Below are 25,675 nucleotides of genomic sequence, written 5' to 3'. Positions count from 1 at the left end.
ACAGAAAGTGCGGACAGAAAAAAAGCTGCGGACAGAAAAAGTGCCGGACAGAAAAAAAGCTGCGGACAGAAAAAAAATGTGCGGACAGAAAAAAGTGCGGACAGAAAAGTGCGGGCCAGAAAAAGTGCGGACAGAAAAAAAGTGCGGGACAGAAAAAAGTGCGCGACAGAAAAAAAAGTGCGGGACAGAAAAGCGAGCATGATCGGATATGAGTCATAAATGTTGTGGCAGAAAAAGTGCGGAGAGAAAAAAGTGAGGAGGGACAGACAAAGAAAAAAACAAAACCCCCCAAAAAAAAAAAAAAAAAAAGGTACCCTGGCACAATAGTTTTTTTTTCGGAAACCCAAAACGTTAATGGTTTATCCTTGCGCAATTGTTCTCTCTCTCTCTCTCTCTCTCTCGTAATAACCATGATTAGACACATACTTAGTGGATAAAATAGTCACCATTCTTAATTACGATTTCGTGCACAAGGCTGCATTCTTTCACATATGGTGTCCTGACCTCATTACAATCTTAAGAATGTCAGTCCAAAAATAAAGTTAAGAATGCCACGCGCACGCACACAAACACACACACAAACACACACACACACAAAAGCGTAAGTTTCGATAAATAAATTCTCTTATTTATTGGTATTATTATTTATTCGTTTTGCATTACTTGGTTACATTAAGTCACGTGAAAAAAGTAAGTGAGAGTTTAAATAGAATACAGGAAATGAGATGAATCTGACGCGTATGATCATTGTATATAGCTATAAAAATGTCGGGTCGTTTCAGATTAAAAACCACACACTGAAAGTAATGCACTAATTGTACAGAAGTTTAAGTTCGTGGAAAGACAATATCTTTGTGACATGGGGAAACAGTAATTTACCATATAGGCAGAGTCATGCATCATTTTTATTCGTTTTCTGAAAAGAGAACTATTGCGCCATCAACACAATTTCTGTCCGTCCTCAGATCTCAAAAACCACTGAGGCTAGAGGGCTGCAAATTGGTATGATGATCATCCACCCTCCAATCATCAAAAGTACCAAATTGCAGCCTTCAAGCCTCAGTATATTTTATTTTATTTAAAGTTAAAAGTTAGCTATAATTATGCGTCTGGCAACGATATAAGCCTGGCCACCACCGGCAGCGGCTCATATAGCATTATACCGAGACCACCGAACGGTAGGTCTGTCTTTTGTGGCCTTGATTATACGATGTATAGAAAACTCGATTGCGACGAAGAAACTTAGGCGCATTTTGTACTTGTTTGATATTTACAATGAAAACAATTAATGTTTTGCAAGTAAAAGATTACAATTTGTTTATAAGAATAAGCTTTAATGCAACGGTGTGTATATTTTGCCATTTCAGAATTGAAAGCCGCTGTTGAGTTATTATGTAAATTCTGAATAAATTAGAATAAAAAATGCAAATAGAAGTTAATTTTTATAGGCGGTATCAGTTTATATCGCGAAGAGGTTTTAAGTACAATATTGTCAGCATAAAAAAAATTAATCTTATTGCAATACATTCTGAGTATTTTCAAGAAGATAATATATATATCTAACAAAAAACATAGATGATATTCACTCGGAGAAAAAAAAATAATCGAAAAAGTCGTCACATAAAGTTTTTTTTTTTCTGAGGAAATGTACGAATTTATTTCTTTTTCTATTTTTATTTTTATTTTTTATACTGACGACATTGTATCTAAAACGTCTTCGCAGTATGAACTGATATCGCCTATAAAAACTAACTTGGATTTGACTTCGATTTTGCATTAATTTTTCCATTTTGATTTATCCAGAATTTACACGGCATCTCAACAGCGGCTTTCAGTTCTTCACCTGCAAAATATTCATGAGTGCCTCTGGTCGTTGATTTTGTCCCGAACGATAACCTCTAATATCAAGTTTATGACAAAACCCGCCGACATTTCGACAAGCGAAAGTGGTAGCGAGTTGTCTAGTGAAGAGTCTCTCTCTCTCTCTCTCTCTCTCTCTCTCTCTCTCTCTCTCTCTCTCTCTCTCTCTCTCTCTCTCTCTCTCTTGCTGGTTCTTATCGGGCAGTAGTTTATCAACGTTCGTTCGTTTTAGTGAAGGGGAAAGAGAAAGTAAAAATGTTTTTTTTTATACATTTCTAAAACCGTTCAGTAGTTTTTCCCTCTAACTGTATCCTGAGAGAGCGAACCAGCGTTGCTAATTTCCACAATAATACAAGATTATGCAGTTCCAGTGGCAATGTTGAAACTCTCCTTGGTTATTTATATCGCTCAAATGCAACAGATATGTGTCTTATGTGTCTTGAGCCATTTCATGATGTACAGGTTTTTTTTCCTGTGGCCTCCCATTATGTTACATTATAGTAAAAAAAAAAAAGTTAGTATATGGAATATACTGATTTGAATGGTTTTTTTTTTTTTTTTTTTTTTTTTACTTATTCATTTCTTCATATATTTATTCATTTTGGCTTTTGGTGAGATATGCCACGGAATGCTGTGCACAGCAGCTAATGCCCGACCATCTTAGCAGAAACCAAGATGAATAAATTAGTGATTTAGTAGATAGGTTACAAATACACACAGTCAAAATTTCAAAGTATATAAGTTTCTTTTAATTAAGTTTTTTTTCTTCTTTTTTTTTTACAAACTGACACTCAAAATTTCAAAGTATATAAGTTTCTTTTAATTAAGTTTTTTTTGTTTTTTGTTTTTTTGTTACAAACACACACTCAAAATTCCAAAGTAGTAAGTTTCGTTTAATTTTTTTTCTTTTTATTTTTTCAAACACTCTAAATTTCAAAGTAGTAAGTTTCTTTTAATTTTTTTCCTTTTTTTTTTTACAAACAGACACTCAAAATTCCAAAGTAGTAAGTTTATTTTAATTAATTATTTTTTTCAAACACTCAAAATTTCAAAGTAGTAAGTTTATTTTGATTATTTTTTTTCTATAAACACACTCAAAATTTCAAAGTAGTAAGTTTATTTTGATTAATTTGTTCACAAACACACACTTAAAATTTCAAAGTAGCAGGTTTATTTTAATTATTTTTTTACAAACACACTCAAAATTTCAAAGTATTATGTTTATTTTAATCAAATTGTTTTTACAAACACGCTTAAAATTTCAAAGTAGCAAGTTTATTTTAATTAATTTTTTTACAAGCGCATTCAGAATTTGAAAGTAAAATGTTTAATTAATGTTTTTCACAAACACAACACACTCAAAATTCTAGAGTAGTAAGTTTGTTTTTATTGATTATTATTTTATTTATTTATTTATTTATTTATTTATTTATTTATTTATTTATTTGTCTATATATTTGTTACTTCTGTGTACCGTTCAATGGCTGACTCACAGCATAACAGACGGGCGAACAAACACGAATCCGTCTCTTGTTATTGATAGGACTCCGTGGCGCCAGTTGTCACGATGGGTTATATAAAGTGCCACATCTAATTGCTCTTGCGCTGAAAGGTGGCCTTATACGTAGCGAGGGGAGTCGGGAAGAAGCATAGTAATGATATCGAAGATAATCAGTAAATACCGTTCAGAATTATAATTGATCAACGACGGAGCAGAATAGACTCGTAATTGAATTCTGGAGCCGGGAATCATCGGCGGTGACGCTTTATACAATGCAGTTTGCAACTGGCGACGCGGGTATACTCAAGATGCAAAACGTGGCGTTTCTATTTATTTGTCTGGTTGTTTTTTTGGTCGGGGTTAGGTTGTCTACTTGAAATTCAGTAATTACTCTCGTCTCTCTCTATATAAGTAAACCTTTGTTGTCTTCAATATTTTACATTTCTGTTAATATTTTTTATAATGAGAGAAATGGCATTTGCTCAGTTTTAATTTTGGTTTAATTTTTGTCTTGTTTTGTTATGATAGGATATGATAGCAAAAGTCATATTCGTGATAAATGACTTGGATTGATGACGGGGTATGTATTATCATCTAAACTGGTCTTTCTATTCCGATATTTACTTCCTTAAGAGCTGGTCTACCCTCATGTATATATATATATATATATATATATATATTATATATATATATATATATGTGTGTGTGTGTGTGTGTGTGTATACATATATATATATATATATATATATATATATATATATATATATATATACTATATATAAATCATTAAAACTACAAGTGTTTACTATCCAATTCACGCTACTTCGGGAATATCTCCGACGAGGGGGAATTATAAGTGATAAATGGATCATTACAGAAGTGTCTCGTACTATTGACACAGTGCCTTCGGTAACGATCCATTTATCACTTATAATTCCCACTCGGTGATCATTCCCGTCGGAGATATTCCCGAGATACGCCCTGAACTGGATATAAATCAATACATCAAGGTGATGTGATACAAAATTCACACACACACACACTCACACACACACACACACACACACACACATATATATATATATATATATATATATATATATACACACACTATATACATCGATCTACAAATGTCCTCCAATATATATCTAATTCGCTCGGAATTAATATGTTAATTCCGAGGTAGAGCGAATTAGATATTAAAGGACATTTGTAGCACGATGTATGTATATGAATCACGGTAATGTGATATGACACACACACACACACATATATGTATATATATATTATATATATATATATATATATATATATATATATATGTATGCTATATATATGAATGTAATTTGTAAGGTTTTCTTTTCCAACAGGCTTATTTTAGCAAAAAATGGAGCACAAGAAGGCTGAAAATCATACCAACATACCCATTTTCATGGACAAAACAAAAACACGAAAATATAGTAAAATTAGCAAAATATAAAGAAAGATATTAACAGAAGCAATGCCCTGACTTTGACAGATATCGTAGGGAAATACTCGAATATAACTACTCAAAAACGAAGGATGTTTGGAAAATACGGCGCATTTTTCACTTGTTTGCATAATGACAACGAAGTGAATATTATTAACGTCTATTTCCTGAGACAGGACTAAAAAGAATGATTTAAGAAATGAGGTTCCTTTGTGGTAATAATGCCAGTCTAAACATAACATAGAGGCCTTTCATACTAGCGTCGGAATTTAATTTATCTGAAATATCTCGGATCACTTACTGAAAGAGTTAAGAGAGACAAACTTCCTTTTAATTGAGGGCAGATGACTTCATTTAACTAGAAACTTCCTTATAATTGAGGGCAGGTGACTTCATTTAACTAGAAACTTCCTTTTAATTGAGGACAGATGACTTCATTTAACTAGAAACTTCCTTTTAATTGAGGGCAGATGACTTCATTCAACAAGAAACTTCCTTTTAATTGAGGGCAGATGACTTCATTGAAACTTGCCTCGTATCTGCCGTGTCTTTTAAAGGTTCTAAGAACTCTAGTAGCAGATTTTCAGGGAACTCTTAACAGTTTTCTACGTAGTTTTGGCACCGTCCCACCCACAGCATCCGAGAATTCCTGCAGATTTTCCAGGAACCCCTCAACAGTCCGACGCAGCCGCCAGCCGCCACCCGAGCACAAAATCCGCCTCCCTGTTTGTCTTACGTAATCAGAGTTTGGAGTGAATTATTTGACGTGGAGACAAGGCGCCGATCGTCACGGCGTTTGTGTGCAATGCAGGAATGCGTTCTGGCAACTATCTCGAGGACGGGCATAACTGCATAAACATCCCTCCATCGGCCATTAGCGATTCGCAGATAACAGGTGAAGGCTTGCCGATTACTGTGCGCCTGTCGTCTGTCTTCCTTGGCGCCAGCGTTGCTTGGGAACCCGGATGCCACGGGCCAGAGACCATCGTGGACGCGTCTGTGGAGGTCCCCATTTTTATCATTAATTATTTAATAATGATACCTCTGGATTTTTCCGAAAGGTGAAAGTCTCCCGAGACGAGGAAAAAGGTCCCGAGGTTCATCAAGTTAGGAATTTATAAATCCAAAGAAGTGGCTTGTCCCATTTGCTTCTTGATTTTATGGACTGGCGTTCCTCCTCCTCCTCCTCCTCCAGCATTTCGAAGACTTGCAAAGGAAGGATGGCATCGTTCCAACACGCAACTGGAGTTTCCAGGATTGCGGTCTTGGACAGAATGAACTCGTGTGAAAAACATCTCATGATTGACTCTGTCTGATAGCAAAGTGCCCTGAGATGTGTTTGTAAACAGTCTTATCTTGCCTCACGAAAATGAAGAATATACGTATATTAATATAATAAATATATAATATTAATATTATTTAATTATTATAATAATTATAATTTATTATATATTATAATAAATATAAATTATATATAATTATATTATACACACACACATACATACATACATACATACATACACACACTTGTGCAGACTATTTTCCACAATTTCAGGCCTTTCATATTTTTATTACTATCCTCGTATTCCACTGTTGAACACACTTAAAAATGAATTACCATATTGCTTTCTTAACTAATAATCATGTGGTTAATTCATCTTTATCCTTTTTTATTCTTTTTTTTTAATAATTATCCCTTTCTTTTCTTTATTACTTCTTTCCGGGTTCTACTGTCTTCTTTATGTTTGTTGTACTGCTTTTTGTGTTTTTTTTTTTTATTTATATCATTGAAAGTTTCCAATAGTATGAAGGCTTATTTTTCTGGATTCCGTGAATTGCCTAACCTATATTTAGTCTAACCTATGTTCCTCCAGTTGTATTGATTTGTAATTTTAAGGCTCTGAGTTTTCATTTATAAAAATAGAGGCCTTTCTTTTATGTACTTAAAAAAGAGGCATTCCTTTTTTTACTTAAAAAAAGAGGCCTTCCTTTTATTTACTTAAAAAAAAGAGGCCTTCCTTTTATTTACTTGAAAAAAAAAGAGGCCTTCATGTTATTTACTAAATATCTACTTGCAAAAAGAGGCCTTCATTTTATTTACTCAAAAAAAGAAAAAGAAGCATCCGTTATTTAAAGAAAGATTTCACTAATTAGTATGTTGTTGATGACTCAAAGTTGTACTTTTTTGATGTCCTGAAAGATTTATTCACCACCTCGATTAATAGTCATTGATTGGCACATATCCATCTGAAGTACACTGCAGTCATCTTGGATACAGAACCCACTCTCCCTTCCTTTTAATATCTTCTCTAGAGGGCTGTTGAGCCTCGGGTATAGGACACCCACTTGTAAGGGGGTCGTAGTCGGATCCAGTGTTGCTGAGCTACCCATGCATCCTGTTGACCCCCCTACAGTTCCTGTATCCGTACACTGTAGGGCCTACAGGTACTGTAAAGGGTGGTCATTTTTAGCTATTACCAAGAAATAGCCAAGAGGCTGGATTGTCTTCGTAGACCATTACATGTGTTTGGAGTTAAGCGTTTTATGTGTTTTAAAAAAAATAAAAACATTTAGATGTAAGAATAACTTTTGTAAAAGGTAATTAATTGTCTTGTTATTCAGAAAAACTTACATATAAGGCATTCAAAGGTAGAGCGAGAGGTTTAAAGTTTTTATTCTAAATCTCTTCTAAAAAATAAACAGAAGAAAGATTTAGGACTGAGTTCATAAACAGCCCTGATCCTAAGATATTCCAATGATATATTTGCAGTTATTTTATATCTTGAGAGAGAGAGAGAGAGAGAGAGAGAGAGAGAGAGAGAGAGAGAGAGAGAGATTCTTACAGGAACGCCCACCATAACCACTAGAAATTCGTCCGTGACGTGTTTAAATGTTGGCACGGAATGACCTCCATTTTGTAATGCTGGTATTCCCCAGTGCCCCGAATAACCTCGCTCGCACTCCACCCCCTCCCCCTTCCTTCCCCTTCTTATTCCTCTAACCCCTACCCCTCAACCCAAACCCCCTGTCTCTGTCACCAACGCTCATCGTGTCCGGCACAGGTATCCTGACGTATTGCTAATTTAAAAGCGAATATTTTTTTTTTTTCTACTTCTATTCCCGGATGAGTCGTAAGATCGGATCTCTTGATGAGGAATTTGAACCTTCCGAAGGATGCTGCATCCTTAATTAGATGTCCAACAGTCAATTTATGAAGATGTCGTTACGTAGAGAGAGAGAGAGAGAGAGAGAGAGAGACAGACAGACAGACAGACAGACAGACAGACAGACAGAGAGAGAGAGAGATGGCCAAGCGGAATCAGTTTTTAAGACATGGATCGAATGGATTTGTACAGGCTGGTGGGGAAGGAAGTAGAATGTTAGAAACACCACTTTCTTAGAAAACCAATCTACCAATCGAAAGTCTCTCTCTCTCTCTCTCTCTCTCTCTCTCTCTCTCTCTCTCTCTCTCTCTCTACTACCGGGTTATTATTATCTGTCTGTCGCCGGAGCTGTGGCGCCAGGCCGCGCGAGGAAGCATTGTTAAAAGTTGCCTTCGGATAACCTCAGGTCGGCCGTCGGGAGAATAACAAATTAAACAGCTGATATTGTCACCGTAAATGCCATCGCCCTATCATTATATTAATTTGTGTGTCAGATGTCCCAGCTCCCCTCCCCTCCCCCGTATCCCCGGGGGTGGGGGGAAGCCTCCCCTGCGGTTCGTGCTCTTCCGAAGAGCCCGAGTGGTGGCGTCCTTCTGAAGGACTCATTGGAATTCCCAAATGTGCCAAGGACGGACGTCTGTGTGCAATGCGGATCTATCTATGCCTTTTGTCAAACCCTTCCCCCCCCCCCCCACCCACCCCAAGCCCCTGTGGCTTACTCTCTCTTCTCTCTCTTCTCTATCTCTCTCTCTCCTACATTAGGAATTAAAATTCGTATCCTGAGTATATGGTATAATATTTCATATGTATGCAGTTGTAATGACTGACTCTTATTTGAAGTGCACTACAAAATGCTCTCTCTCTCTCTCTCTCTCTCTCTCTCTCTCTCTCTCTCTCTCTCTCACACACACACACACACACATCAGGAATGAAGAGTTTGATCCTAATTATATGGTAAATTATTTTATTTATAACCAACAATCTGTAGTGATTAACAGCTTTATCCGAATTGAACTGCAATGTTCCATTCTCTCTCTCTCTCTCTCTCTCTCTCTCTCTCTCTCTCTCTCTCTCTCTCTCTCTCACACACACATCAGGAATGAATATTTTGATGCTAATTATATGGTAAATTATTAAATTTATAGCTTACCATTTGTATTGACTAACAACTTTATGTGAAGAGAACTGCCAGGTTCCTCTCCCTCTCTCTCTCTCTCTCTCTCTCTCTCTCCTTTATTGAATTAATTTTCTAAATACAATTAAATATAATTTAACTTCTAATCGTGTCTACTAATTAACCGCTTGATCTAAAATTAACCAAAGTTCGCTATATTATTATTCATCATTAATTGTCTTCGAATGTTAATGGCCAGTCTGGTAAACTCTTAATACAACTCATGGACTTGACTCTGATCGTTTTGCCTTATTGGTTCTGTAGTTTCCCAACTGCGTCATGTCAACGCGGTTTATTTTCGGCTTTATTTTTAATACCAGAGCGTATGCAGTTGTCATCCCAATTCACACCTTTCTTTGGAGAGACATCCGCTGGATATTCTCTCAAACTGGACAGAAATTTGTTGAAAATTGAAAAAAGTTTTTCATGGTTTTTGAAGACCTGCCTATCGCGTGAAAAGGCTTTTATTCAAGTATTCTGTCGTATTTTGAATATTCATTCTGGTCTTTGGTGGCTGACTTACGTCTTAAATTGTTAGATAGAAAAGTGGACGTCCATTGAATTTCTTATTCCAGATCTAGATTTTAATATCTGGCGCCTTCGTTCAGTTGCTTTATTGTTCATGCTTTATAAAAAAAAATCTTCATACTTCTGATCATCTCTTCCATTCAGATCTTTCCAAACTGTATGATCCACCAGATAGCAATGGACAAGCAATTCATTTGAAAAATCTTACTTTTCTTTGGGGGAGGTTCCGTGCCACAGTTTTTCTTGAAGATTTGTCCAGCTGTGGCCAAAGAATGGAGTGGTCCTCAAAGTCTTTGGAACTTCTGAAATTCAAGCTATTGTAGGTGCGAGTGCATTGCTATTTGAGCAAGACCAGATGGATCTTGTTTTGTAGTTATATTTGCATTATTTAATTATGATTCATCGTCGTGTCTCTTTCATGGAGTGAGTATTCACCTCGTCTCTATTTTTTTCCGTATTGCTATACAGGGTGTCCATAAAGTCCCAGTACCATTACAACTATTTATTGCTCAGAATGGTACTGAGACTTTATGGACACCGTGTCTATTTCATTCTATTCTAGTATTCTATTCTAAGCGCTAGGAAAGTGTTATTAGCAAGTAATTCCATATTAGTTTCCATTGGCGAATATTTCCCAAACCTATTGTATGTTCTTAGTTTTAAATACTTCAGAGAGAGAGAGAGAGAGAGAGAGAGAGAGGAATTATCGTTACCTGACTGGATAATTCTACGGGCTTTACACACCGAGTTTGGATTTCTGTTCCTTAACTGCATTACTGTATCTTTAATTGGTGACAGACAAAACTAGTTTTCGTCGTCATTAACTTGATGGGTTCGTAGTGTTCTGATATATGTAAGATCTGTTCCATTTATCAATCATTTAAATGTTGAGAACTTTTAATTGAGTGGACGTTAAGGCGTTGTGGAATGAATTCGTAATGTGTGACCACGTAACTACATGCAAGGTATATTATCCAGAGTGAACTTTACTTTCGGATATAAAGGCAGCCAAGAGTCTGCTATCAGTGTTTAGTATTTGTTTGTAAATCCGTTTATTTATTTATTTATTTATTTACACGGGCGTGCGCGTTAATCATAACTTTAGTTATCCAAGAAAATCGTTGGGGGGCTATCTTTGCTTCTATAGCCAGGGGTTTATCATGGCGCATGTTGATTCACAACGAAGGACATTTATTTATTAATATAATTATTAGAAAGATGAGAGAAGCTGAGGCAAGCAAAGGCAACGGAATCTTGCATAATTTTTTGTGAACCGTTCACATTATAATGAATAGAACTGAAAGTGTGAAACTATAGATAGATGCTGAATGAAGGAAAGTAAACGTCTGGCTCATTTTTTTCTTAGATATTTTTGAATTTTAGGTCTTTTTTCAAAATTATAATGTTAGGGGTAGGAGTGTGAGTGTATAGATTGTTTATTATTATTTTAAATAGACTGATCCTCAAGGAATATTATTTGATTTGGAGACTTTCACTTTATATTATATATATATATATATATATGATATATATATATATATATATATATATATATATATATATATTATATATAATATATATATATATATATATATATATATATATATATATATATAAATAAAGGTTTTTTTGCCACGAAGGAAAAAATGAAAAAAAACGAGTTGGCCGAGTACTTTCGGTCCTATTCGGACCCTTTACTGCCTCAGTAAAGGGTCCGAATAGGACCGAAAGTACTCGGCCAACTCGTTTTTTCATTTTTTCCTTCGTGGCAAAAAAACCTTTATTTATACATAGCATCACGTTTTATATATTTCGTGATCAAGTTATTCATATATATATATATATATATATATATATATATATATATATATATATATATATATATATATATATATATATATATATATATATATATATATATATTTCTATATTATACATATGTGTGTATGATATTTTATATATATTATATATAATGATATTATATATATATATATCTATATACTCATTCTAGCAGTTTTATCTTAATTTCAAGAGCCCTTGTAACCTGCTCCTACCTGAACCGATTTCTACTTGAATTTTTCTTAGCCAGATAAAGTGTTTTACAATCCAGTACTAAATAGATATATACCGGTAGCTCTTAGTGTGTATGTTTATGACGCCTAAAACTATTAGTTTAGCCAATGTATACACGAATAGATAGCGCTTTATTCCTTTTTTGTAAGTCTTATCTTTTTTTGTTAACCTCAAGAGCGGTCTCGGTTTTCCTTGCTGTTCTCCAGAGAGCCCATGACTGCTCCACTGGAACTCGATGACACTGAACATAAAATTATAGCAAGAAACAATAGTGGAATAATTAGAAAGTATGTTTTAGTATCCGAATTATTCGGCAACTTGTCTCTAATGGCCCTCTATCGAGGGACTTATGATTATTAAAAGAAAGATAACTGCGTAAGAAAAACATATCTGCTCGTGTAATACTGACAGAAATATGGAAATCTTTCTCAATTGTAAGTCAGATTTTAAGCATGTTGGTCAGTCAGATGAAGTTAGGTTGAATTGAATATAGCATTTAGGCCAAAGGCCAAGCACTAGAACCTATGAGGTCATTCAGCGCTGAATCGGAAATTAACAGTGGAAGGTTTGAAAGGTGTAACTGGAGGAAAACCTCAAAGCAGTTGCACTATGAATCAATTGTTAGAAGAGGGTGTAAAGTAAGATGAAAGAGAATATGAAAGGAGGTACAGTAAAAGGAACGAAAGGGGTTGTAGCTAGGGGCCGAAGGCACGCTGCAAAGAACCTTAAGTAATGCCTACAGCGCACTGCATAAGGTGCACTGCCGGTACTACTCCCCCACGGGGCAGGTGAAGTTAGGTGTAAATTACCAGTTCAAATAACGCCCATATACAACGAAATTTGAGAAGACATCTGCCAGTTGAAATGAGTATGGTGCCCTAAGGCCTCTCGCGAACGACAAGTCCAATCGGACAATTCTGACTGGTTGATCAGTCAACCCAAAGAGAAAGCTTTAACTGAACAGTCTACATTTCTATCCGCACATTCCTATATACTGTTTTGTAGAATGATTATATTATCAGCTTTTTTAGTAACGATGTTTTTTAATGAATACTGCTGGACAAGAATAGACTTGGAATCTCTGCAATCTCCGCTTAGGAAGTGGAACTATTCTGAGCCATTGCGTGATACGTCTTTATGTTGAATAAGTTTGTTTTCGTCCATTGGCGTCAATAGCCTAGATGTTATGATGCTAGTGTTAGTAACGCTAAATCATTCTCGTCGTCCAAATTCCTTTTAGGAGAATTTTTAGGTATGTTATCTGGACTAACATCTCCGAAAAGTGGACTTGGGCTCAGAAAAAGACGAAAAGTGAAATAGAGATATGAAATTGTTTTAACCATTCTCTCTCTCTCTCTCTCTCTCTCTCTCTCTCTCTCTCTCTCTCTCTCTCTCTCTCTCTCTCTCTCTCTCTCTCTCTCTCTCTCTCTCTCTCTCTCCACTAAAGAATATTAACACTTGTCTGAGTATGCTGGTCAGGAAAGTTTAATACTTAAGTCTACCATCATATTATTTTTCCGTTTTCTTTTTTTATCGCAATGTGAGAAAACGTTTCGTTTCTTATGGCTGACTAAACTATTGTTGTTAATATATTAAATGTTCTTACGAGAATTATTTTGTTTGGGTCAGCCAGCTGGGATCCTAACATATGATTTTATAACCACTGAATATTGAATTAATTTGAGCCATAAAAATGGTAGCGCTTGCTTTAATGTATTTATTTAACGTCTAGTAGACGGTAATTTTTTTTTTATAATCATATAATTATGAAGGGAAAACTACAAACATACACAGAAAATGGATATACGGATCATTTACAATGAGCAGCTTGACATGAAATCTGAACCTTTTCAACAATTTATTAAACAGTTTGTTCAATTACTATTCATATGAACTTGATTTGAATTAGACCGTCCTTTTATTTATACGATTTCAAGTATACTCAGCTAAATATGAACGTCAGCTATTGGTTATTAAGTTCATTCATATTTTCTCTCATCGTTTTTCTTAATGTTCTGTTTTTGTTTTTACGTTTTATTCATTTGAATATAATTTACTGAAAGCCTGGTACACAGATTCATGGTCTTTAAACCTGTTCTGTTAAAATGTGCGTTTATAATTATCATCATTATATCTCCTAATCCGTGAGGCGTGAAGGGCCCCTTTTACATTCCGCCACTCTAGTCTTTCCTGTGCTTTCACTTCCACGAATCTCCACTCATCTCTAGTTTCCTTTCTCATTATTCTCACCCCATCTGTCACTAAGAGGAACGGCATTTCCATATACATATATACACATATTATATATGAATATATATGTATATGATATATATAGTATATATACTTTGGAAATAATTGACACTCAAGGGGAATTAAAACTGTTAAGTACATCTGGCCCTATTAGGATTCGAAGTTGGTAGACTGTCGATTTTGAATTTTTGGCTGTAAAGACAGACCATTCGACGGGCCTCTGCTGTACCTATACCAGTTGAATACGGGCTCTTTACTTAAAATCGAATTCAATTACTCTCCACCATGATAACTGTGTTGATTTTGTATTTGTAACACCTGGTTAGTGTTATGAATTTTTATATTGCGAAGATAACCTATAGTAAATTCGGTTTTAGATTATATATGTGTTTTAATATGTATGACTACAAAAAAGAAGTCACACTTGTATAAATGAGGCGTGATGAATTGCATACGGCTCTTCTGAGTACGCGAGAATTAAACACTTATGTCATTGGCGCATAAGCTCTTGTATTGGTCACGTAACCTCACACCAAAAAACTGTGTTCCGCCACTTGGAGCAGATCGTAGGAGTCTTGCGAATGGCAGTAGGTCACAGTGTGGCCTGAGAAGCCAACGGAGTATAAGTTAGTGAGCGTGTGATTGAGAAATCAGTTAGTTTGCTCACGAAAATAGAATTTGGTTACTTAACAAACACACTGTCATCTGGAAGGGCTTATATTTCCGCTGGAAGTATTTAAGACAACGTCTGCATACAGTGTACTCTACTATGTACACTTCACTGAAGTGTGTTACGTGTTGTAAAGGTCCTTTTCTTTACTAGTGAAGCGCACTCAGTCTATTATATGGTTCTGTAATTTGTCTTCCAGTAGTAGATCGAAAACCCGATAAGGGTTAGTCGGCCACGTATAGTCATGAAGCCGCCAGCTGTCTGCTGCGCATGCGTCCTACTTCTTTATTTTCTTACAGTTAATACACTAATTCACACTGTGCAGCTGTAACTGTTCATTTTGAAAATATGAGATGTGAAATATCGCCAAGCTATGCTCGTACATTTGTTGAATTTGCTTGATGTTATAAACGGTAAACATATATGTAGCATTTTGCGCGCTTTCGGTTGGAGCTTCAGTAAACGTCCAAGCTTTGAAGACGAGCGTGCGTCTGTGACGCTGCCACGCACTACCGCTAGAGGAACGATGACACAGTTTCGAGTGTGGCAGGAACACGGAACGTTATTAAGCATCGTGAACCTTGGAGTGACAGACGCATAGAATTTTGAGACGGTGGCGTGACTTGAAAAAGAAACATTTAGAAGTTGGAGCAGAAGAGAAATGCGTCAGTGATCAAAACAGAAATTATTGCAAGTACAAGTGAAAGATCAATAAGTTTTGAGAAGTGCAGATGATAGAAGTTCAGAGAAGTGAGTAGATTGACTGTAGCCCATAAATGTGAAAAACAGAAGTGAGAGAAGCGCAGATTTTGTGACAAGCAAAGAATCGGGACCAACGGTAGACATGAGGACGAAATTTTTAGTGTTGCTTCTCCTGACGGCTCTGCAGGCAACAAATGCATTTCTTTCAGGCGCATCTGAAATCGTCAGGTAATCCTATATTTATTCCATAGTATTTATGAAAAATTTAGGTCATGAATAGGCCTACATTCAATATCTTGAGTAGAATTGCCATATCTTACTTTCCTTTACATATTTTTTTTCTGTTGCCAAAATCAACTTGATTCTCACCTTCTCGCCTTTTGGAAGTGGAATTAGTGTTTTATGTTAACTCAATTTATTGTAAATGATCGAAATATCAATATATAAATAAATAAATTGAATGAACACATTAGCTATTGCTATTCTTCATGTGCATCACATAGAAAGGAATATATATACCGTAGTTTATAAATCCAACTGGTTTCATTTTTCCTAAACGAATTCTATCATTTGCATAGGTTCATTTCTAATGTACAAACTTTAGTTGAACTGTGATCACGAATATTCACCAGAGCAATTAAATTAGGGTTACAATTACGCTTCACTGACCAAGATTTTCCCCAATTACAGCAGCATCATAGAACAAGTTCAAGATCACCTGGACGGGGTTTCCGAAAGGTAAATATTTTGTTCCCTGTACTATGGTTCTGGTTCCACGAGAGCCAGTGAGTCACTCGGTAAGTGACACCAGACTTCGGAAGCTCTCGGTAAATTGTTGTGTTGGATGCGGTACCGGATTTTGTTAAGAATATAGTCATGTTATGAAAAAATAAATAAATAAATAAATTAAATTAAAAAGATTATTTAAGACATATTGTCCTTTCGTGTCTTATTGTGCCCCATTGCTTCTAACAACAAACCTCCCCTAAGAACTATCTCACTTTTAAGTATTGATTTTAGGGATGAAATTGCAAGCCTCACTCCCCGATTGCACTCGCTGACTTACCTTGCAACCTTGCAGCTCCGAAGGACGATTCTTCGGCGGGGGCGGTGGCTACGGAGGCTGCACCGATTCCTTCAGCGTCTTCGGCTTCCTGGCCTTTCTCCTGGCGTTGCTCGACCTGATTCTGGATCTGCAGATGAATATGGCGGCCGGTGGGGGAGGAGCTGGAGGGAGGAGCATCAGGAGTCCCGGTGGGGTCCACCAGGCCAGCGGGCGTCCTCCTCTCACTTGTCAGGTGAACAATTGAGTACTTTGGGATGTGGGCAAGTCGACTTTCTCTCTCTCTCTCTCTCTCTCTCTCTCTCTCTCTCTCTCTCTCTCTCTCTCTCTCTCTCTCTCTTTCTTCTGTAATGACTTGTTCTCTCTATGTTGGAAATCGGGCAATGTTGTGATCTGTAGCATCTTGCACCAGATCTGGTTGCATCTTGCATCAGACCTTTTGCTTCTTAAACCAGACCTATTATATCTTATACCAGGCCTGTTGCACTTTTTACCAGGTCTGTTGCATCTTGTACCAGACCTATTCATCTTGTACCAGAGCTGGTTGTATCTTGCATCAGACCTTTTGCTTCTTAAACCAGTCCTATTATAATCTTGTACCAGACCTTTTGCATCTTCCACCAGACCTATTGCATCTTGCACCAGGTCTTTTCTCTCTTGTACCAGGCCTATTCATCTTGCACCAGGCCTATGGCATCTTGTACCAGACCTATTGCATCTTACAGCAGACTTATCCATCTTGTACCAGGCTTATTGCATCTTGTACCAGATTTATTGCATCTTGCACCAGACGTATTGCATCTTGTACCAGACCTAATGCATCTTGCACCGACAAATTATACAAGCAGAGGTTTGTTGCAATCTTCTGTATCGCACTGAGCTCATCTTCAGTCCGGGTTTGAGACAAGCTTGAGTGTATGCTCTCTCTCGGTAGTTTTAGTTTTCTGTAAAAGAAAGCTATTGTGCCGGCTTTGTCTGTCCGTCCGCACTTTTTCCTGTCCGCCCTCAGATCTTAAGAACTACTGAGGCCAGAGGGCTGGAAATTGGTATGTTGATCATCCACCCTCCAATCATCGAAGATACCAAATTGCAGCCCTTTATCCTCGGTAGTTTTTATACTATTTAAGGTTCAAGTTAGACATGATCGTGCCTCTGGCACCACAACGACACGGGCCACCACGGCCGGCTGAGAGCTTTATGGGCCGCGGCTCATACACCTTTATATCGAGACCACCGAAAGATAGATCTGTTTTCGGCGGCCTTGATTATATATAGACTGTACAGAAAACTCGTTCGTGCCAAAGTGTTACTTTTTTCGTAATGATTCTGACAATGTTCACAGAAATACTTCCCAGAGCCCTTTAGCGTAAAGATTATTAAAAAAGAATACAGAAAGACATCTCTTATTTATTAATAAGGGAATTTCCTTGGTATTACAAGTCATTTAATTTGTCCAAGTAATAACTACTTAAATGAAACCCATTTGAAAGATTACCCTTCGCGATTTGACGGCAAAGCATTGCACTTGCAGGACAACGCCGAACTGCAACAGGCTACTTCGGCCTGCTACAGCATGCTCCGTGGCTTCTTGAACGCCCTGGCGTCAGACGACCCCGAATGCGCCGAGAGGTTCCTGTGCGAAGGCGCTGAAGAGGCGGCAGCTGCTGGCCCTGTGGGAGAAGTGATTGCCAGTGTTGCCAGGTCAGTGGTTTTGTTTATCTTTCCTGGTGAGGTATTTTGGTCCTATTAATTGGAGTGCAAGTCAGTGGTTCCTGTGGGCTTGTTGCATGTGAGAATAGGGTTCACCAGACTAATGGTTCCTCGTTGGACGAGTCGGTTACGTGCTCGACTACCGACCTCAGGGTCCGGATTCGATATCCCGCTCTGCCAACGCGGAATCGGAGGAATTCATTTCTGGTGGTAGAGATTCATTTCTCGATGTGGTTTGGATCCCACAATAAGCTGTAGGTCCCGTTGCTAAGTAACCAATTGGTTGCTAGCCACGTAAGAATACCTAGACCTTCGGGCCAGCCCTAGGAGAGCTGTTAATCAGCTCAGTGGGCTGGTAAAACTAAGATAGCCTTAACTTAACTCCTCTGAATAATAATAATAATGAGATGGTCACTAATCATTGTTATTCTTTTGGTAGCCTGAACGCCGGTTCGTGGCTGCAGAAGGTCAATGCAACGCTGTTTGCCGGAGTGACCGAAGCAGGGGAATCAGGGGCCAAGTCCGGGGGCTGCGCCTTTCGCTATTCCAGGTGCTTCGGTCTCCCGGATGCCTACCGCTACCCCGCCGTCTATAGGGGGCCCCAGCTGCCCTCCGAGGCCTACCAACCCATCCTACAGGAGGTCATGGATGCCGTGAAGGATGCTCTTTTATAATAAGAAGGATTATTATTTTTAGGGGTTCGAAATATAATTTGTTATTTGTAAATAATAATAATAATAATAATGCAATTTTATTTTATGGCATTTTTTTATGATTTAGTGTTTGTATATAATATTGTGATTATTTCTTTTTTTGTAGATCAGTTATCAAAAGGGCATTTTAATAAATGATGGCGTATCAGAATTCGATTTTTATTTGTATTATTATTCATATTTATCAACTGAGGTTTTTAATTTCTCAACACAGTATTCGTCTCTTGCCGTAAAGAGCTCACATGATGATCAGCAATAATTTTGCTTTAAATATCTGGCATACTTTCATAGGATTTGAAGATCTTAATATTCCTACACTAGGGCTTTCAAACCTGAAGAGCATTTATGCCTAAGGATTTAATCAGTCTCAAGCTCATCCTCCTTTCAGTTCTCTGAGTATCTTTTTACTTTAGCAACGGCCGAATAAAATTGGACGAAACTTGGCAGAGATTTGAATTGGGTAACGTTCTCGGGGTAAGTAAATTTTAGGGGAAATCGAACCACCTCTATAGATTTGCTGCTATGGAAGGTATCTTACCCATTGTTAAATATAATATCTGGCAGTTGAAATCGTTCATGGTGTGCTGAACTCTTGAGGTGTCTTTTAAATGGCACGTGTGTTGTTGCCAATGTCGAGTTAATCTATTCAGCGTCGAATGGCCTTGGCAGAGGTATGATGTGCCTATTCTAATGACTCATGAAGTGTACAACTCAAACGTCTTTTAATTGATTAATGTTATATTCATAAACTCGCTTTTCAAATTATCTCACTCATCCACACTTCCCCACTGTGGCCTATTGCCTCCTTTACCAGACCTCTAAGGCCTGTTGGGAGTTTTAATGAATTGGTAAGAAAAGATAAAATGAAAGTAAAACATCTGTCTTCATTTGAAATTAGATTAGGAAAATAACTACTCTGAAATGGGATTTGCTTTATTTATTCATCCCACATATGTACACAGTTAGATCAAATAGATCAGTTTTGCATCTGTATATGAAAATTCTTGTGGAGATTTCTGTATCATTTCATGTTTTGCAACACCACTGAAAGCGATGCATCCAAAATGACATTATCATCTTGTTGGTTTTTGTCAGGTTCAAAACCCACAAGAGTTGAAGAAGATGGCGTAACCATTAAACTCCCATTCTCTGGCGTCAGCTTCTAGAATATTTTCTCCAAAGTAGCCAATATGGTGGTGAATCTGCCAGACGTTGCTCAAAGTAGACAATATTATCAAGGTCATATTAGCTGTACAGGGCTTAAGATAAACTATACTGTTTTTTTCCATCTGTCCACCCGCCTGTGGTGTTTGCGTATGGTAACACTGCGTCCCGGGCTTTAGATAGTTACGCTGTGTAAGTTTTAGGTAAATAAAAGGATATTTGGGTGTACATTTGCAACTGAGAAGTGTTTTAATAATTTACTGTATGCGAATTACACCGTTAATATTCGAAATAGGATATTATTATAATTGTTGAATGTAAGCTGGATGTAACTATCTAAAACCCAGGACGCAGTATTACCATACGCAAACACCACAGGCGGATGGACAGATGGAAAAAACCGAGTATAGTGATTTCTGGATGTTCATGGTGGCTTCATAAAAGATGAATATTAGATATTGCATTAACAAAACAACAAAACTTTTAAAGTTCATTTAGGGTGCTTATTAAAATTATTGTTCAGGCTCACAGTAGTAACAATGTGAATTCAGTGGACTAGCAACTGTTCTGTCTAGCTTGATACAAACTAGAATCGTTGGTTCTCTGGTCTCATTATGCCTCAGGTCCTAGGTCCTCTCTTGTGTTTGTTCAGCTTCCACTGAAGTCCAGTATTTTTTTTTCATTGCATGTAGGGGCTGCAAGATATTCATCTTCCATCATCACCAGGACAAAACAGTCTTGGAGAAATTGAAAGCTGGACTTAGTTTTGTGCTATACAACCACAAGGTTGTATAAAATATTAACCAGAAATTACTACATGTGAGGTAAATGCCTTAGGACCAGTCAAGATTTTTCTATGCCCACACGTACAGTCCCCTTGGTAGCTCCTTTTCTTTTCTAAATACAAAATGAGGGTATTCATGATGCCTTGCTGAATGCTTGATGGGCCAAGTTGCATCTGGTGTCTGAGAAGCGAGAGCAGTCGGAAGTCCTTAGACCTACGTTCCTAGCGGTGACTAGCGTCCTTAAGTCTATTCCAGGCAAGAGGTTTGGAAACCTGCTTGCAATGCCACTGTGGATATGAAATGGATTATCAATTTGATTGTCGCCATATTCTTGGTCTGTTTTCTGTTCATGATATTTATCACATAATTATCACACTTGGACATCCTGTTTAAATGAAGAGAAATTTCTAAAATGTCACTATTACACGTTAAGCTTGACTCAACCCAATCTAATCTGACCCCAAGGCAACCTGTCTTTGTGTCGTAAACTAAAATGTTTAGAAATTCTGTGACCAATGCGAGGTAGTGTAAACTATCAGTTGATATATAGAGATATATATACAGCAACCCATACCTCGTCAGCGTAGCAGCCACCGCTCCTACGGCCCCTTCAGTACCTGCAGCTGCAGCTGCCTGACAGAGCACCCACAACTTGCAGAGGGGCTTAGTCTCTGCTAATGAGAGGATGTATCCCCGGGTCACGAGCATCGATGCTCTTACTGATGCTGCGTGGCAGTTCTTCCCACTCGTACACCAACGACGGAGGTTAATCTAAAATAATAAAAGTATTTTGCATCATATTTATCTTGAAAAGTCCAATTAGCCATCAACAAATAAATAAAAACAATCATACTTGTTTACTTCCGTCAAGAGGCGACACATTGGGGAAAAATGCCAACATTTGTGAAAGAAACAAAGTCACAGCCATATACCAAGGAAGACAAGCAAAACAACAACATTAAAAAAGGACTGTTTATGTTATTTAGCTGTGAATAAAGTTTTTGTTAGATACTGCATCACCGTAAGGGCAAACACCGCTCTTCTCAAATGGTTTATAATAAAGGGTCTGAAGTGGTCACTAAACAGTATATGGGTTTGCTCCCCATCTTTGCTCTCCCACTGAAAGATCTTTCCATTCTAACTTTTGATCTTTCTTTATGCAACATCAATTTTGTATAATTTCTGTACCTTTTGAATTATGTTAACATGTTACAAATAGAAATGTGTAAAAAGTAACGCAAAACACTAAACTATAATACTAACCTTATTTTTAGGAAAAATGAACGTTTCATAATGCTCATTTGGAATATCCTCAGGGCTGAATTTCTCCCATCTCTTCTCTCTCTTTCTTCGTCGACGTCTTTCCAACTGTTCCTTGTGGTTTTTTTCTTTAGTAGAAATTTCGTCAAGTGATTCTTTACTCTTTGCTTTAGTTATATTTTCTCTGGACCAGTATGATTCTGCTTGGGGTTCATAAGTGTCATCACCATCATCAGTATCATTAAAGATGCTTTCATCTACATACAGAACATCCTTTTCAGCATAAGGGCCCTTTCCATCATCTTGGTAGAAGATTTCTTCCTCATCATACTCTTGCATATTCATGAACTCTTCAATGCCTGATCTTTCATCCCAGCGAGCAGGCTCATCTGTGAAGTCAATCAAGTCCTCCTCCTCCTCCTCCTCATCTTTGTTTTCTCTGGTGTATTCATTTCCTCCTTTATGTTTGTTCTCCCCCAGATCCTCCTGCTCATCTTCTGTACCTAAGTATTCATCAGATTCATCCATTAAAGTGACATTCAGATCTGTTAAGAATGCTCCTTCATCTAAAGTTTCTGTGGACTTTAGAGTTGGCAGCGCAGTAGTGAACATAACTTCTCTTGTGGAAGTTGACTTGATAAACTTTTGTGGTCCATAATCTGGCTCAAAATATATGACAGAAGGATTCCAGTTACTGCTGATGTTCACCATAGTGTAGTCAAAACTATCATCTTCATCCTCAGTGCTAAGTATGCTAGTCAGAAGTTCAACATCAGGAGAGAACTGGTGATGTTTAGAATGGACCTGTTCCTGTTTTGGATCCACACCGGTCAGTTTGTGCTGTAAGTCATAAGCCTCGTATTTCTCTGTTTTCCTTTCAGATCCATGAAATCCCTCATCATTCCCACCATAAGTTGGGTAGTTCATCAAAAATGAAAATTTCTCAAACTCAGGAGCAATTGTAGCAATGTTGGGTACTGTGTTTGATTCTGAAAATAGTAGCCCTCTAGGCAAGTATTTTTTCCATACATCAAAGATAATTGCTGGTCTGCCCGTTTGGCTCTTGAAGGGGTGTTCTTTCTTGCTTGAGTGGAGGAAACTGTAAGTATCTCTGGCGTTTCTTGCCTTCAACACAGAATCGTGGTCTATTAGATCTAGGTTATTCACAGTAAACCAGTCAATGTCAAGTCCACCAAATTCGTTCGGAAATAAGTTGAAAGCCCTGCCATTGTTATTGTTGTTATTATTGTTATTATTATTGTTGTTGTTGTTGTTATTGTTGTTATTGTTATTATTATTGTTATTGTTGACTGTGCCACCACCACCACCAATGCCACCAAAAAGACCTGTGGTGTTGATATCAATCATTACATTGAGGGTGAAGTCTATCATCAAAGTAAGGGCCAGTGTGATAAATGCAAAGAATGCAAATACCCCACCGTGGCCAGAAGGACATATCTCAATGGGTGGCCTTGGGTAAAATGTTGGGCCTTTAATGCCAGGAAGAGGGACATGTTTTGGAGGAGCTGGTGGTGCCCCATAGCCATCACTGGGTGGGGCTCCGTAGCTGTTGCTAGGAGGAGCCGAATAGCTACTAGATGGGGAAGAGTATTCTCCATTGAGAGATTCAAAAAAGTCCATCATATAATCCAAAGGAACCATAGCGATTGGAGGTGCATAGTTATTTGCTGGTTGATTATTTTGATATTTCATGCCATCAATGACATCGTAAATGCTGTTTTGTCTGGGTTTCCTCTGACCAGTTGAATATAATTGCTCCTTCAATCCCCTAACTTTTAGAGGATCTAATCCTTTATCTTGAGCTTCACTGACGACACTGTCAATTATTTTATGTACATCCAGTCCACTTTTCCCAACTACGTGCTCGGCAGACTGAGCTGCATCGTCCATGATGGAGTCGAGATGTTGGCCAAAATTGACCTCTGCTAGATTGTCTGCCATTTCTTTCTTGAGAAGTTCGCGAAATGCCGGATCTCTCACGACAACGCGCCAGTCCCTTTGGCGGAAGAGTTCGATCATTTGTTGCTGGTTATCTGATAGGTGTTCACGTGGATTAGATGTTTTTGCATTTATTGCCCCCGCATTCTCTCCATCTCTTAAGGGGACCAGGTACTTTCGAGAGTTGCCTGATACCTCAAAAAAGAAAGAAGAAAACAAATCATATTTCATTTGTAAAAAGGCTGTTACTGCATATTGCTGGACATTAGTAAAAAATAGTGCTTCGCAAAGCATGAGTCTGTTATGGATAATCTGTGAAAGGTGAACATCATGTGTCTTGAGTAGAATGATTCTTGAACGTTAAGGTAATGGTGCCTGCGCAAAAATTAACTCTTACAAGTAACTCAGACAATGGTACCAAGTCTTGCAATTAATGTAACTAAAAATGTTAACCTATTACTTAGAAATGGTACAATACAAGGCTTATTCTTACTTGCTCTGCTCTTTTGTGGAAGGCGTCCAAATCCCCTAGCTCTGCCTTTCCAGAAGAGTCGTAAGAAGGGACTAGGTGATCCCTGTTGCTAGTGTCATCGTGCAGAAGGTTATTTACGGACTTTGCCATCAAGCAAATGACAACCAAGAATGCTGCTGGTAGTTGCGTGGAATTCCATTGATGATAATTCCAAAACCACTTCATCCTTACGGAGCCTGTTAGGATTCGTTGCTATTTGTGAGAACTTTTCTCTACCCAAGCTTCGTTCTGTTCTGCTATTCTATTTACAGTCAGATATCATATCACAGCAACAGCAGTAGTGTAAAAAGACATGCATGCTGCACACTCACAACATATATATATATATATATATATATATATATATATATATATATATATATATATATATATGTGTGTGTGTGTGTGTGTGTGTGTGTGTGTGTGTGTGTGTGTGTGTGTGTATTCCCCTTTCCAGTGTTTTTCTGCATGTATGTTTATCACGTGCAGTTTGGTGACATCACTGATATGTGTGTAGTGTGTGTGTGTAAATATCAGTGACTACGCGTTCAAAAGAAACTCATTATTTTCGAAGGACTGATAATTAAGCGCTTACAAAAAAAGCAGAAATGTACAGTAATGTAGTGTATTTTAGTTTATCATGAAGCAGTAGTTTTTTCCTTTTAATGCATGGGTTATGTGTCGTACATTAGCGTATGTGTAGGTATAAATGGAGGATACTATATATTGATATTTTTTCTTTTCTTATAGTAGTCATGCCGAAAGGTTGAATAACTTGATCACAGAAAGATGACTAAAGTTTAAAATCACTTACCTGTTTTAAGTATGTAGCCGACGACTTCTTATATTTTCCATCTAAAACCTCATTTACAGAATATGGTAAATGACAAATGCACATCAGAAAAGATTGATAGTCACTGTAATATTCACATTAACCTTTGGGAATCACAACAAATGGAGAATGTTCTGTACCAACTGACTCGGCTTATTTTTACTCAGTTCATGTTTTCAAATTACGCACGGGAATCACTGGCGCTTTTTGATTTTCACGAACCTAGATATACTGTTTTTGAGTTAACAAATTATAAGTTACAGTTTTCGACTTCGCAGATGATAT

General features: G+C 37.4%; 2 protein-coding genes across 2 annotated transcripts in view; one reads left to right on the top strand and one right to left on the bottom strand.

The window, feature by feature from the left end:
• The first annotated feature begins 14,995 nt into the window (after positions 1 to 14,995).
• LOC135197566 (uncharacterized) lies at positions 14,996 to 18,994 on the top strand. Its single transcript, XM_064224619.1, has 5 exons — positions 14,996 to 15,621; positions 16,084 to 16,131; positions 16,475 to 16,691; positions 17,988 to 18,157; positions 18,606 to 18,994. The coding sequence occupies exons 1-5, from the start codon at positions 15,536 to 15,538 to the stop codon at positions 18,838 to 18,840; spliced, it is 756 nt and encodes a 251-aa protein (XP_064080689.1). The 5' UTR covers positions 14,996 to 15,535; the 3' UTR covers positions 18,841 to 18,994.
• An 860-nt stretch (positions 18,995 to 19,854) lies between these two features.
• The window catches only part of LOC135197565 (uncharacterized), a 6,006-nt gene continuing 185 nt past the window's right edge, over positions 19,855 to 25,675 (bottom strand). The window contains exons 1-5 of the mRNA XM_064224618.1: positions 25,373 to 25,675; positions 24,541 to 24,755; positions 22,092 to 24,242; positions 21,403 to 21,599; positions 19,855 to 21,115 (exon numbers count right to left, since the gene is read on the bottom strand). The exon at positions 25,373 to 25,675 is cut by the window's right edge and continues 185 nt beyond it. Of these exons, the coding sequence (XP_064080688.1) occupies positions 20,962 to 21,115; positions 21,403 to 21,599; positions 22,092 to 24,242; positions 24,541 to 24,744 (2,706 nt within the window). The 5' untranslated portion in view covers positions 24,745 to 24,755; positions 25,373 to 25,675 and the 3' untranslated portion in view covers positions 19,855 to 20,961. The remainder of the gene's footprint in view (positions 21,116 to 21,402; positions 21,600 to 22,091; positions 24,243 to 24,540; positions 24,756 to 25,372) is intronic.

The sequence above is a fragment of the Macrobrachium nipponense genome, chromosome 21, assembly GCF_015104395.2.
Source record: "Macrobrachium nipponense isolate FS-2020 chromosome 21, ASM1510439v2, whole genome shotgun sequence".
Classification (NCBI taxonomy): domain Eukaryota; kingdom Metazoa; phylum Arthropoda; class Malacostraca; order Decapoda; family Palaemonidae; genus Macrobrachium; species Macrobrachium nipponense.
The sequence above is the reverse complement of the archived record's forward strand: the minus strand, read 5'-3'. Positions and strand labels throughout refer to the sequence as shown.

Bases quoted from the DNA above. Each gene is read 5' to 3' on its own strand.
- LOC135197566 (XM_064224619.1), top strand. From the start codon at position 15,536: ATGAGGACGAAATTTTTAGTGTTGCTTCTCCTGACGGCTCTGCAGGCA. The intron at 16,692-17,987 runs GTGAACAATTGA...TTGCACTTGCAG, and splicing joins GTCCTCCTCTCACTTGTCAG to GACAACGCCGAACTGCAACA. The intron at 18,158-18,605 runs GTCAGTGGTTTT...TTCTTTTGGTAG, and splicing joins GTGATTGCCAGTGTTGCCAG to CCTGAACGCCGGTTCGTGGC.